At 39.2% G+C, this 14,383-nt stretch overlaps 3 protein-coding genes across 7 annotated transcripts; all 3 read left to right on the forward strand.

Moving 5' to 3' along the window:
* The first annotated feature begins 535 nt into the window (after positions 1-535).
* On the forward strand, positions 536-7,839 carry LOC111486254 (transcription factor GTE4-like). Of its 4 annotated transcripts, none has more exons than XM_023133306.1 (6): positions 536-1,686; positions 1,717-2,799; positions 2,884-2,923; positions 3,008-3,115; positions 3,212-3,281; positions 7,315-7,839. In XM_023133306.1, exons 1-5 carry the CDS (start codon positions 955-957, stop codon positions 3,259-3,261), a joined length of 2,013 nt encoding a protein of 670 aa, XP_022989074.1. In that variant the 5' UTR covers positions 536-954; the 3' UTR covers positions 3,262-3,281; positions 7,315-7,839. The 4 variants fall into 4 exon arrangements, with proteins under 4 accessions (XP_022989074.1, XP_022989073.1, XP_022989071.1 ...); XM_023133305.1 differs by having other exon boundaries at positions 536-1,626; positions 1,657-2,799; XM_023133303.1 differs by having other exon boundaries at positions 536-2,799.
* A 132-nt stretch (positions 7,840-7,971) lies between these two features.
* LOC111486257 (uncharacterized protein HI_0077) lies at positions 7,972-12,908 on the forward strand. Its single transcript, XM_023133309.1, has 8 exons — positions 7,972-8,450; positions 8,604-8,845; positions 8,922-9,018; positions 10,068-10,251; positions 10,359-10,440; positions 10,534-10,603; positions 10,705-10,886; positions 12,809-12,908. Exons 1-7 carry the CDS (start codon positions 8,016-8,018, stop codon positions 10,774-10,776), a joined length of 1,182 nt encoding a protein of 393 aa, XP_022989077.1. The 5' UTR covers positions 7,972-8,015; the 3' UTR covers positions 10,777-10,886; positions 12,809-12,908.
* LOC111486258 lies at positions 12,416-13,188 on the forward strand. 2 transcript variants are annotated; one of them, XM_023133311.1, is made up of 3 exons: positions 12,416-12,666; positions 12,809-12,969; positions 13,087-13,188. In XM_023133311.1, the coding sequence occupies exons 1-2, from the start codon at positions 12,557-12,559 to the stop codon at positions 12,930-12,932; spliced, it is 234 nt and encodes a 77-aa protein (XP_022989079.1). In that variant the 5' UTR covers positions 12,416-12,556; the 3' UTR covers positions 12,933-12,969; positions 13,087-13,188. The 2 variants fall into 2 exon arrangements, with proteins under 2 accessions (XP_022989079.1, XP_022989078.1); XM_023133310.1 differs by having other exon boundaries at positions 12,809-13,188.
* Positions 13,189-14,383: the final 1,195 nt, after the last annotated feature.

Consider the following 14,383-nt stretch of genomic DNA (forward strand, 5'->3'; position numbering starts at 1 on the left):
AAAAAAAAAAAAAAAAAAAAAAAAAAAATATATATATATATATATATATATATATAAAATCTTAATTATTTTGTTTACCATTACTTATATTTTATTTTAAAAATAAATTTAAATTTTTAATCGCAAACTTCCATTGTTAATACCTTTCCATCTTTTTAAAAATTATTAAATTAAAAAAATATTTTTTTAAGAGTACAGTAAATAAAATATTAATATGAAAGATTTTGAAAAATAGTATTATATAAATATTTGATTTTCCAGATAACAAGCCGCGGGAATGGGCAAACTCTTCAAAATTTAAGAAACCAAATTGCCCGCCATAAACCGACTTAACCCACCAGGACGCGCGTAATCCACACTCGCTAAAACAATTTCCCGCCTCCATTTGGCGCGTGTTTCCACCTCCCAACCCACGCGTGCTCCACTATCACGGGCACGACTTTTTCTACTACCACTCACACGCGCGCCCTCCATTTCATTTCACTCGACGAAGCCCCACAGGCGCCGTACATCTGTACACTTAAAAGGATTGAGAGATCACTTTAGAGAGAGAAAGTCATTTTTTTTTTCTCTAGAGAGAGGAAGTGTGTGTGTTCGTAGAAGAGACTGCAAGATCCGGTGGCAAAATAGGCACTGAACAACACACAAACCCTACTGTTCTCCATTTTTTTTTTGTTCTGTAAGCTTCCAGTTCATCTTATTTTTTCTGCATGTTACATGTGGGGTTTTCGAGTTTGTAGCTGTGTTGTTATTAGGGTTTGATCGGAGGAATTTAAACCTTGTTCGGTCTTTAGGGATTTCGCTTTTGGTTTAATCTTTCTATCATTTAGGATAAATTTAGGGATTTCTCTGTGTTTTTATCTTTTTCGAACAAGATTTTCAGCTGGGGTGTTTTGTATTATTTGTTTAATTTTGGGGAATTTAGGTATTTAGGGTTTTTGTTGAGTTTCATGTATGGCTTCGGGTCCTACAGTTGGTGAGGGAGACGGTGTAAGAGAGAAACAGAGATACGTGGAAAGTAAGGTTTACACTAGGAAGGCCTTCAAGGGCCTCAGGAAGAACAACAACAATAATACGAATTCAATTGCCGATGTAGTCACTGCCGTAACCTCTGCCGTTGAGAATAAACAGTATAATGATAATAGCCGAAATAAGGAAACCTCTACTGCCCCGACTATCACAGCTGCTGCCAACGACATCGATGACGCTAGTGCCAGTAGTCATGTTAATCATGACAATGATAACGATTTACCCCAGCCTCTTCCCTGTACAACGGTGACAGAGGACGAGAATCCGACACAGAAGCAGCTCATTTCGAGATTTGATGTGGCGTCTGATGATTCATCATGTCTTAATCGCGAGCAGGTTGCAGCTGGGGATGCAGTGCAGAGCACTCGGGACCAATCCTCTGGAAATGGTGTTGTGGAAAAAGCTGTGGAAAATGAGAATAATAATAATTTGGCCTCAAGGTCCAAGCAGGAGAAGCAGGAGGTGCGAGAACTACGGCATAAGCTTGAGAGTGAGCTTGAGATTATAAGAAATGTGTTGAAAAGAATTGAGGCAAAACAGAGGGAGTTAAGTGAGTCTAGTAATTTTCATGGTTCGGCTAATGAAGGGATGAATAAGGTTGCTGGAGATAAGCAGATTCATCCCGAGGTTGCTGGAGATAAGCAGATTCATCCCGAGGTTGCTGGAGATAAGCAGATTCATCCTGAGGTTGCTGCCATTGCTGTGCCTCGTGAGCCTTCTAGGCCTCTGAATCAATTGAGTATATCAGTGTTGGAGAACAGTCAGGGTGTGAGTGACTATGTGGAGAAAGAGAAAAGGACTCCCAAAGCGAACCAGTTTTATCGAAATTCAGAATTCATACTTGGAAAAGATAAGCTCCCACCAGCTGAGAGTAATAAGAAGGCAAAAACAAATATAAAGAAGCCGGGTGGAGGAGAAACCATTCATGGTTTCGGGCCGGGTTCCAAGTTTTTTAAGAGCTGCAGTTCACTTCTGGATAAATTGATTAAGCACAAGTATGGTTGGGTGTTTGATGCTCCTGTAGATGTGCAGAGTCTCGGTTTGCATGATTACTATACCATCATTAAGCATCCAATGGACCTAGGAACAGTAAAGTCTAAGCTGAACAAGAACTGGTACAAGTCACCTAAAGAATTTGCTGAGGATGTGAGACTTACATTTCACAATGCTATGACTTATAATCCCAAAGGACAAGATGTTCATGTAATGGCTGAGCAATTATTGACAATATTCGAGGATAGGTGGGTTATTATTGAGTCAGACTATAATCGAGAGATGAGGTTTGGACTAGACTATGGGGCTGCTCTTTCGATGCCTACTTCTAGAAAGTCTCGTCTTCCACCACCACCACCTCTTGACATGAGACGGATATTGGAAAGGTCAGAATCCACAACATATCGTCTTGATTCCAAGAGTAAACCTTTGAGCTCTACTCCCTCAGCTAGGACACCTGCTCCCAAGAAGCCCAAGGCAAAAGACCCTCATAAAAGGGACATGACTTACGAGGAGAAGCAAAAACTCAGTAATAACCTTCAGAATTTACCTTCAGAAAAACTGGATGCCATTCTGCAGATAATTAAGAAGAGAAACTCGGACATTTTTCAAGATGACGAAGAGATCGAAGTGGATATTGATAGCGTGGATGCAGAGACACTCTGGGAGCTTGATAGGTTTGTGACAAACTACAAAAAGAGTTTGAGCAAGAACAAGAGAAAAGCTGAGCTTGCACTTCAAGCACGAGCAGATGATGAGCACAATATTGCTCAGAAGGTAAACCCCTGAATATAATTTTTGATGTATGTTGTGCTATAAAGTACTAAAGACGGATCCTCTTATTTTCTTCTATCGATTCAGGGCCACGCTGTGACAGAGGTCCCGAAGGAAACTAAAGCAGGTGGATTAATCATTGTGTCAGGTCTTTTGTTCTTATTTTCTATGTTTGTTTAATGAAAATCCAAAATTTTTATTTTGTACTCAGATGATAATATCGTTTCATCATCAGTGCCTGTTCAAGGACAGGGCAATAGTAGAAGTAGGTCAAGTAGTTCAAGCAGTTCTAGCAGTGGTTCTGGATCTTCTTCTAGTGGTATGACAATTATTAATTTCAGCACTCCTGGCATCTTAATCATGTGATTTTGTTGAAGCTGTATTCTTATTCTTATTATTTTTTGGACAAATACAGATTCTGATAGTGAAAGCTCTTCAGCATCTGGATCTGATAATGGGTCTTAAAGGGCTTCAATATTCTTCAGGTTGTGCTTCTAAATTAGTCTGAATCTCTTTTTTAAATAAATTTTTGGCCATGTTCTTGTTCCTTTGATGAGTTCTTAGTTTCTTGGCCCCGTTATCTACTTTGTTTCTGATATCATCTTAATCTTGGTGTAGTCGAGTTCAATCTCCGTAAGGCTTGACAAGTTTATTTGTTCTCTAGGTCAATTGGATCAGTAGGCGCTTGAGTTTTTTGAGATGGGGCAAAATTTTATCTTCTTATTATCCACTCACACTCAATCTAGATGAACACAAGAAATAGGATAGAGAAAATGCAAGGAGAATATTGGCTAAATGATTTGTATTGATGACTCCAATTATGTATAGTAAGAGAGAATATAGAGAATATATAACTAACTATCTACCATAATTTTTACTATACATAGCTATTTACTATTTATGGCAATTTACTATGTCATTTACCATATATAGTTTTACTATGTATAACGGTTGACTAAGCTATAAATAAGCAGCAAGCTCCATAATCTAACAATTCTCCCACTCTAGTCAACCAAGAATTTCATTCTCAAACGACCATGAGCATCTTCAGTGCACCATACCAATTGAGGCTTTGTACAACCTCAATATTCCAACATTAACACATTTTGTCAATATGTTTGCTGGATTCTTTGCACCCTTTATCTTCTCAAAACACATCACCATCTTCCACTAACCTGCAAGTGAAATGGTATCGCCTTCCATGTTTTGTCTTTAAATGATAGACCAAGTTCCTCACCAACTGTATAACACTCTGACTATCTTTATAAAGAAACTTTTTGTGTTGCTTCTTGCCCAATTCTTCTAGATAGTCAATCATCCATATCATCTCCTTTCCAGCTTCAACTATGGCCACGTACTCACCCACAGTACAATGCATTTTTGAAGCCTAGACATCCCATCATCCATGGCTTGCTCCCATTTGGTTGTATCCTCCAACTGTAGGGCCTCATCAAAGGGCTCTGATTCCCTTTCCTTAGCAACATATAGTGTAATGAAGGTACATACATATCTGGTACTCTGATAGTACTGGATGATCTTTTCAACACTAGTTCAGGTGTCACTTGCCCTACCGCTGGTTCCTCTACAACAGTCTTAGGAGTTTTTTGAGTATCTGCTACAACATCACTAGGTGATTTTTTTTTGCAACTCAACCTCAACTCCCACTTGCTTCATTGTCTTGGAATCTTGCTTCACATCTAGTTTCTCAGCAGTAGTCTTAGGAGTTTCATGAGTATCTGCTACAACATCACTAGGGTGAGTTTCTTTGCAACTCAAGCTCAACTCCCACTTGCTTCGTGGTTTTGGAACCTTACTCCACATCTATATGGATCATTCCAACTGCACTTTCTTCAATTTTTTGGCAGTCATTGTGAAGCTAACTTGTATCTGCTTGCTCATAACGTAGTTCTCACAACGACCCACATCAACAGATTTCAGACCTTCTAAAACTCCTTTCGCAGCCAGCATCTTCATTTCTTTCACGCTCATATGTCTAAGTCTATTGTGCCATAGACTTGAATTTGAAGCACTCTCAGCAACAACAACCATGTTCATACACCCTACAGTGGTGTATAAAGTTCCAGATTTTATGCCACGTGCTACCACCATAGCACCCTTCATAGAACTCTGTTGCATAACCTGTGTTGTCCAACTGACCAATAGAGATCAGGTTCTTCTTGAGACCAGGAATATATCTGACATCCTTTAATGTCCACTGCTTTCCTGTCGGAGTTTTTATGCCGACATCCCCTTTTCCTTTAATCTCCTAATCTTTGTTGTTGGCAAGATACACCTTCTCGAAATTTTCAGACTCGAAATTCCGGAACAACTCTTTACTTGGAGATGAATGAAAAGGTGCACCTGAATCTAAAATCCAAGATTCAATCAAACTGTCCACACTGAGGATTAGAGCATCCCCAATGTCTTCTGCTGAATTTATAGAATCATCGTCATCTCCAGATTTGTGATTCTGCTTCCTCTTTGGTCTTGTACAATATGTCAGAAAGTGACATTTTTCTCCACAATTCCAACTCGTTACGTTTGGTCTATTTGAAGATTTTTCTCGGTTCTTTGATTTTGATCGCCCTTTGTTTGGGCCGTTCGGTTTACTTCTCTTCCCCATTGGTCAACACTGAGAGCACTACTAGATGCATTTCCTATTTCTCGTTTGCGAATACTTTCGCTGAGAACTACATCTCGAATTTCATCAAACTTCAGTTTATCAGATCCTCGAGAACTGCTGATTGAGGCAACAACAATATCCCACGACTCGGGTAAAGATGACATCAAAATCAATGCTTTAACTTCATCCTTGAAATTAATTTCTACCAAACTTAGTTGACTTACGATCATATTGAATTCATTTATATGATCAACAACAGATCCACCTTCAGACATTTGTAGATCGAACAATCTCCGCATCAAATACACCTTGTTCATAGCCGACGGTTTTTCGTACATATTCGACAACGCTTTCAACAGATTTGATGTTGTCTTCTCCTTGTTGATGTTGAATGCCACGTTTCTTGATAGCGTCAATCGAATCAGTCTAAGGCTTGTCGATCCTTGAGCTTCCATTGCTCTGTGGTCATGGTATCCGACTTCACCCCCAACAAGGGTTTGTGAAGATCTTTCTGGTACAGATAATTTTCAATTTGCATCTTCCAGAAACCGAAATCGAATCCATCGAACTTCTCAATTCTAATCTTTAAGCTTTTCATCTTCACAGATCGTGGTGAATTACGCCTAACTCTGATATTAGTTGTTAGGATCGTACAACAACGTACACACTCGATCTAGATTAACACAAAGAATAGGATAGAGAAAATGCAAGGAGAATATTGGCTAAAGGATTTGTATTGATGACTCCAAGTGTGTACATTAAGAGAGAATAAAGTGAATATATAACTATCTAAGTTTTATTGGATATAGCTTTTTACTATACATAGCTGTTTACTATTTATGACAATTTACTGTATATGTCATTTACCGTATATAGCTTTATTATGTATAACCGTTAACTAAGCTATAAATAAGCGGCATGCTCCATAACCTAACAGTATATGTATGATATTTTAATTTTGAAAATTAAAAAAACCTTAAAATTGCAACATTTTATGTACTTTTTAAATCTAAGATGTTGTCTGTGATACACCAACCCCACCACTAGTAGATATTATTCTCTTTAGGCTTTTCCTTTCGGACTTCTCATTAAAATTTTTGATATGCGTCTGCTAAGGAGATGTTTTTACACTCTTATAAAGAATGTTTTGTTCTCCTCACCAACCGATGTGAGATTTCGCAATCCAACCCCCTTCAGGGTCCAGCGTCCTCGCTGGCACTCATTCCCTTCTCCAATCGATGTGGGACCCCCCAATCCACACCAATCCACTCCCTTAGCTTCAAAATAACTATCATTACATTGTCACTGTTTTTTCCTTCTGCCATTTACTTCAAAATGTTCTTGTTGGCTACTTGTCTACTAAGAGAATTGTGGTATTAAATGCCTTGCACCTCGTATTTTTGTGTCAGTTTAGTTTAGTTTAGTTTATGGTTTTAAATAAACTCTTTATTTAACTAAAATATAAACCACAAGTATAACTTATGCAGTAGTATAATTCTAAATACTTTATTAGGTCTGCTAAGGAAAAAGTTGACTAAATTGTTATTTTTAAACATGTTGATGTTCAAGGATTCTTACAGTTCATTAGAAAGGTGACAGAACGAAGTTAATCAAGGCTGCAATACTTCCTAATTGTTACTGGTATGCTGAAAACTTTAAATGGTCAAAAATAGAGATTATATGAGAGATATTACGACCTTACTTGAACCGAGTCATCGAGTTCCAAAGTACAGAAACTTAGAGATATTTTGAGTTCATGGGTTTGAACAGGATGATGAAAAAGAGATTAAGAAGCTTATACAGTTCACTCTTTCCCCCTTTGTGATTGGCAATTTTTATGATCAGTGGCTAGAGGAATGAAAATCTTACCAATTCCCTTTTGTTTACTTGGACAGATCTCAAATTTTTTGAAGTCACTTCGGGTGGAACCCTCAGCTTTCCTGATTGAAGCCAAATCAGTGTCTTGCCCAGCACTGGTTGGAAAAGGCTTGAAGTCCATTCATTTTCAACCAGTGGCAAGCTGAGCTTTTGATGTAGTATTTGACGCAGGGCTTCACTTCATCCCCCCATGCAGCCTTTGATTCTGTCTCAAATTTGTATAATATTGGTAACATAAGTAGTAATCTGATCGATTAGGCCCCGTCTTGCGTAGCGCCTGTACATTGCTAATCCATTGCTACGATCTCTATTTTTTTTAGCACAGACAACACCCTTAAGAGTCTGTAAACCAAATGTCAGTAGTAGGCAACAGGGTGTCGTTTTCAATTATATTCACAAAAGGGTTTGGTGAATAGCTTTTGACTATTCCTTGAGCTTGTATCTGCCCCTTCTATGGCTGCCATTTCTAAGGATTGTGAGTTTGCAAGCGCTGCTGCTGCTTGTATTTTTAGTTGTAAAGGATCAACAGAAACATGATTTTGCAAGGTCAAGATTTTGCTTTTGGTTTGATAGAATTATTTAGACTTTAGTCTTGAGAAAATGAAAATGGTGACTTCGGCTTAATGGGCTCTAAAAGGAAGTGGGAAAAATCTTTTTCCGAGTCGCCAAATTGATATAAATTTCGTGCGGTACACAAATTTTGGCGCTGTTGGAATTGATGAACGGGCGAACGATGCAGCGTCTTCAACTCAAAGCTCTACTCATATGGCCGACTTTCCGCTGTTCTTTTCGCGCCAATATTCATTCTCAAAGCGTCAAGCTAAATTCGTCTTCGTCGTCTTCTTCTTTAGAATACACGCCGTGGTCTGGTCTGAAAGCTTGGAGGCAGAGCCCTATAAATGAGAATCGATTTTGGGGAAGCAATGGACCAGAGGCTTTGGTTGAATCATCATCAAATGGGTTTCTCTTCGACAGCCGAATTGAATCGGCGTCGTCTCTTGCAGAGTTGGGTGCTTTGGTTCTTTCTACTAGTGATCCTTTGATCAAATCCAGGCTCTCGCATCTTGCTTACTCCAGATGGTCTCTCGAAGATCTTCCGATTGGTGTTTTCGAAGCTCCTCGTCGTCCTGCTCGACCTCCTCAACCCAAATTGGTTCGTTCTCTATATTTCAGTAAAAAATTTATACTCGTGAAATGTTCGTCTCTGTTCTTGAAAGAATCAATTGTTTTGTTTGTTTGAACCTGCTCCGGATTATGAATTTGTTCATGATTTGATGAAACTTTAACCCATGTCTTGCAAGTCCAGGTCTCTCCAAGGGAAATTCCGGCTCCCAAAAACTCGGGGTTGCCTCTGAATGCTTATATGCTACACAATCTTGCTCATGTTGAGCTTAATGCAATTGATTTGGCATGGGACACGGTTGTTCGATTTTCGTGCTTCAGTGAACTTCTTGGTGAGGGGTTTTTTGCTGACTTTGCTCATGTTGCTGATGATGAGAGCCGTCATTTTACATGGTGTTCACAGAGACTTGCTGAACTTGGATTCAAGTGAGGAGATTATAAACCTTGGGTGTAGTAGTTGATATTTGTTCGTTATTACTTACCTTGATTATATTGTTACAAGATATGGAGATATGGCTGCTCATAATTTGCTTTGGAGGGAGTGTGAGAAATCATCTGACAATGTAGCTGCACGCTTGGCTGCAATCCCGCTTGTCCAGGTAAACATATGTCCATGCTTAGTTCTTTGCTTCTTCATACAGTGCTTGAAATCCTTGAATTTTCGAGTATTCTACTTTTGATTATCTAGTCTAGAAGTATAAAAAGGATGACTAGCCTGATGTGAAGGGATGGGATCGAAAAGGCTTCTGGAAAGTACCTTGGATGAGGAATGGTCGAACTCGAACCTTAAGGAAGTTGAAATGAGGGTAGGTACTAATTTGTGAGATCTTATGTTGGTTGGAGAGGAGAACGAAACATTCCGTATAAGGGTGTGGAAACCTCTCCCTAGTAGACGCGTTTTAAAACCTTGAGGGGAAGCCTGGAAAAGAAAGCCCAAAGAGGACAGTATTTGCTAGCAATAAGCTTGAACTGTTACGGATGATATTAGAGCCAGACATCGGGTGGTGTGTCAGTGAGGACGCTGGCCCTCAAAGGGAGTGGATTGTGAGATCCCACTGGTTGGAGAGGGGAATGAAAAATTTCTTATAAGGGTGTGGAAACTTCTCCCTAGCAGACGCATTTTAAAACCTTGAGGGGAAACTCGAAAGGGAAAGGCCAAAGAGGACAATATTTGCTAGCGGTGGGCTTGAGATGGTATTAAAGCCAAGCACCGGGCAATGTGCCAGCTAGGAGGCTAAGTCCCAAAGGGGAGTGGATACGAGACGGAGTGTCAGCAAGGATGGGGGGTCCCACATTAATTGGAGAAGGGAATGAGTGCCAACGATGCACTGGGCCTCGAAGGGGGGTGGATTGAGAGATCTCACATCGGTTGGAGAGGGGAACGAAACATTTTTTATAAGGGTGTGGAAACCTCTCCCTAGAAGACGCGTTTTAAAACTTTAAGAGGAAGCTCAAAAGGGAAAATTCAAAGAGGACAATATCTGTCTACGGTAGGCTTGGGCTGTTATAGAATATAGATTTAGTATTGAAACATGGAAGGGGTTGGGTGCTATGGGCAAGAGATTCGATTTAAGAAAATAAATAGAAAATTAAAGGCAGAGGTAGTATTGATCAATGCACATATGTATATATGTCTCACATTCTGTAGGAAGCTAGAGGACTTGATGCAGGGCCTCGACTAGTGAAGAAACTAATAGGCTTCGGGGATCATAGAACATCTGATATTGTAGCTAGAATTGCTGATGAAGAAGTTGCACATGTAGCTGTTGGTATCGACTGGTTCATCCTTGTCTGTCAGAAAATGGAACGCGCTCCATGCTCCACTTTTAAAGGTTTATATCCTCCACGATGTCGGTTTGTTTTCATCTAAATGATACGAGTCATATAGCTTGCAATGCTGGACTTCCCTGTGGTAACATCTTTGGTGGCACCAATGCAGACTTGTTAAAAGAATACAATGTGGAACTTAAAGGGCCTTTCAATTATTCAGCTCGAGACGAAGCCGGCCTTCCACGTGATTGGTATGAAAACTTCCCATCTCGGTTTATAGTCAAACATGTCTCTCCCAACTTTCAGTCAATCGTTTCTGCAGCTCTCATGCTCGTGCTTTATAGGTACGACATGTCGAACACGAACAAACAGGATGAAACAAGTGGAGGAGCTAAAAATGAACAACTATCTGTGGTACAAAACCATCAACATTACATGATCTAATGCCTGTATTTTCATGAAAAAGCATTTGTTTTGTTTCATTAGTGAACTTTTGGTATCAAATATCATTCCAGGTTTACAATAGGCTCGCTTCCGTAATATCCATGGAGAGCAAGAACTCAAGTTTGCATGGGCCCTCAGAATGAGTTGTGTGATTGGCCATCTTCCTGTGTTCTTGGAAGACATCGCTGTTATTGCATGCTGCTTGGCTAAAAACCGTACAACGTTTGGTGATTCTGGAGCACAGTTTCATATGGTTAGTTTCCTTTTTTATTTTTTTTATCTAAGCCATCGGGATTAAGTGCATGAATTCGCCCCCAGACTAATGTAGAACTGCTTATGCATCTTTAGATCCATCATTTTTTATCCTAACACTGTAAATTTTGATTAGAATGTGAAAATATTGTAATGAACACAACTTATACCCTCTCTGGGTTAAATTTTGTAGAACTAATGAATCTACTTGGCTAAGTCTATGACGGTCTTGCCTAAGTCTAGGATGTGTGAGATTCCACATCGGTTGGAGAGGAGAATGAAACATTCCTTATAAGCATGTAGAACCTCTCCCTAGTAGACGCGTTTTAAAATTGTGAGGCTGACGGCAATACGTAACGGGCCAAAACGGACAATATCTATTAGCGGTAAGCTTGAGTTGGTACAAATGGTATTAAGATTAGACATCGGGCGGTGTGCCAGCTGGGCTCTGAAAGGGAGTGAATTGTGAGATCTCACATCAGTTGAAGAGGAGAACGAATAATTCCTTATAAGCATGTGGAAACCTCTTCCTAATAGATGCGTTTTAAGACTATGAGGCTGACGACGATATACAACGAGTCAAATTGAATAATATCTATTAGTGGTGAGTTTGAGCTGTTACATGATGATACTTTTGTACATCCCAATTTCCTTTTATTAACACTGCAAAACTTTGAAAGAAGAAGAGAGAATGAGATTATAGTGAAGTTTCCTACTTTGTTGTTGGACTTTCCCATGAAGATGACTCGTGGTTATAGCAACTAGATTTCTCGAACTTTTTTTTTTATTGCACCCCATTTTGGAATTTGGTTTTTGATAAATCTAAATTTCTTAGGTGTTAAAGCTATTTCGTCTCATAGCTTAAATTGTTGAATGATGTTATGCGGGGTCGATGCTTGGATATGCGCAGAGTAGTTATGCGTCGAATATGTTGGCTTATCGAGTTTGTTGCTTTTTCGGCATGAGGGAGAAGTCAGACTTGGGCATGATAAGAGTGTCAGCCAAACATGCCCTAGAGTAGGAAGAGATGTCTTACGCTCTGTGGAACCATTTTCGTTTATTCATGCGGTAGAAGCTAGTGACAAAAGATAAGACCAGCACAATAAATGTCTTTATAGGACGGACATGTTTGAGCCTAAGTTAAAAAGATCTTTGTCTCTCAAGTTGGGGTCGGTGCTATGCAGACGGATGACAAGAACTTCCAAAGTGTATGACTCATACTTTTCCTTTTCCTTCTCAAATAAAAAAATGAGTAATCCAAAGTTGAACAATGATTAATTTAATATTAATACAAATCAATAATCATCCTAAAGCCAACCACTTTATCCATCGACATAGAAATGAAAAGATTTGGAAAATTTCAAATTTCATTATAAAAATGCAATTTTCCTTGGAAAAGCAAACATTTCCGTCGTCGTCTAAGACCTTCCTTGACACATCTGTTCAGTTCGGTTCAACCCCTTCAATAATTTAATACTAATCCTCAATAATCTACAAAATCATCATAACAATAAGAATTAAATAATCCCCCCAGAATAGTAACAAATTTACAACTCACAACACACAACCCCCACTCAGCATCTTCTTTATTTAGAACAAAGGAATTCGATCGTCGCCGAAAACCAAGGCGAAAGTGAGAGAGAGAGAGAAAAAAAAAAAATTCCAACAAAGATGTGCTGTGGAGATGGCGATTGTAGGCCATTGGGCTTCTTGCTCGGCTTGCCTTTTGCATTCGTTTCTCTTATTCTTTCCCTTGTCGGCGTAATTATCTGGATTGTCGGGTAAATTTGTCGAAACTCCTCTAATTTTTAGCTTCTGGGTGTTCATGATTTGGTTTGTTTCGTCTGAATCTGATGCCCCTTTTCACTTTTCGATCGATCTCTATCGATTCATGACTGTATTTGCTCTGGGTTTTCGCTGCAGATTGACGCTTTCTTGCATATGTCCTTGTTGCTTGTGCTTGACGGTGATAGTGGAGCTAGCGTTGGAGCTGATCAAAGCCCCAATTCATGTCATGCAGTGGTTTACTTCCAAGATTCCTTGTTGATTGTTCATAAAGGGAAGCGGGAGAAGCTTTAGAGTGTGTAAGTATCTTATCTTTGTTCTGTAAAATTTGCATTTGATATGAACATGTAGCTTTGGGATTTCCTGTCTCTGATTGATTATGATTTTTTTTTTCCTTCCTGTTTTTGTTTCTTTAGCTTCACTGAAATGGGCTTCCATTGATTGTTTGTGACATCAATAATCAATATAGAATCAAAGTTGTCTTTTTACAGTATTTCTGAATGAAAGTTCTGTTCTCTGCAAAGTTTGGTTTGCTGAATTCTGTGTTCATATTGAAACTGTCCTATACCTGTAGTTGCTCAGTATAATTGCCTCACCTTCTGAACCAACTCCCGAAATCACATAGCTTCTCATTGCTTGTGGAGAAGTAGAGGTATCAAAGCAATGGACAATAGCTTCTCCATTAACGAGAGATGGAAGCTTTGCTCATTCTTACAAGCTTCACAAGCATTATTGTCTGGAGTGTTCTTGCTTGGTCAAGATTTGTGCGATTTCATTGGAGAGGAGGACGAAGTTTTCGCGAGGACGTTGGGCTTCGAAAGGGAGTGGATTGTGAGATCCAACTTCAGTTGGAGATGGAGAGGAGAATAAAATATTATTTATAAAGGTGTAGAAACATCTTCTTGGGAAACGCGTTTTAAAAACCTTGAGTAGAAGTTCGAAAGGGAAAACCCCAACAAAACAATATTTACTAGTTGTAGATTTTAACTGTTACAAATGGTACGTTTTAAAACCTTAAGGGTAAGTCCTTGAAGGAAAAGCTACTAGCAGTGGGTTTAGGCTATTACACTATTGATCTTAGAGAGTCCTACCAAGATGCATATCCATCGGCTGGAAGCTATCAGTTGCAGCCATTGGTGTTTGCCTAGTCAACAGGCTCTTGTATGCTAACACTGTATCGGACTCCTATTAGTTCTAGACGGATTTTGCTTTAAGAAGTTGAGATTGGAGGAGGTTCATCACTATGCCTATTCACTAGTTTTAACTACTTATACGTCATCTTGTTGTCTCAATAGTTTGGGTCGTAAGGTCATATATACAAGTCTCTAGTGATTATAGTAAGAGGATAAAATAAGGTTCAAAGGTTCGGAGCTCAGCAAGAAAGAAGCCTTTTCGGTTCGATCCAGCTAACAATAATCCTTTGAAAAATGAAAAAAAGTTGAAGTGGTACCCCTTTGAAAAAACATTAAAAAAAAATGGCTCGAGAAGCAAAACGATCGACATGTTTTTTTTAGCGAAAGTATGTGTTGAATTGACCAAATTTGAAGATTCCTCGCATTAATTCAAGTTTTTCATATGGTGCCTTAAAGGGTCAAATTATCATTTTCTCGTAAGTTAGGTTTTTCTCTCTGGGCTTTAATGACCTTCGGGCCCAACCATTCGACTTGCGTTTTATTAGCTTTGGACCTAACCCGTCTGAATTTGAGCTTTGAC

Source organism: Cucurbita maxima, unplaced genomic scaffold, assembly GCF_002738345.1.
Source record: "Cucurbita maxima cultivar Rimu unplaced genomic scaffold, Cmax_1.0 Cma_Scf00011, whole genome shotgun sequence".
Classification (NCBI taxonomy): Eukaryota; Viridiplantae; Streptophyta; class Magnoliopsida; order Cucurbitales; family Cucurbitaceae; genus Cucurbita; species Cucurbita maxima.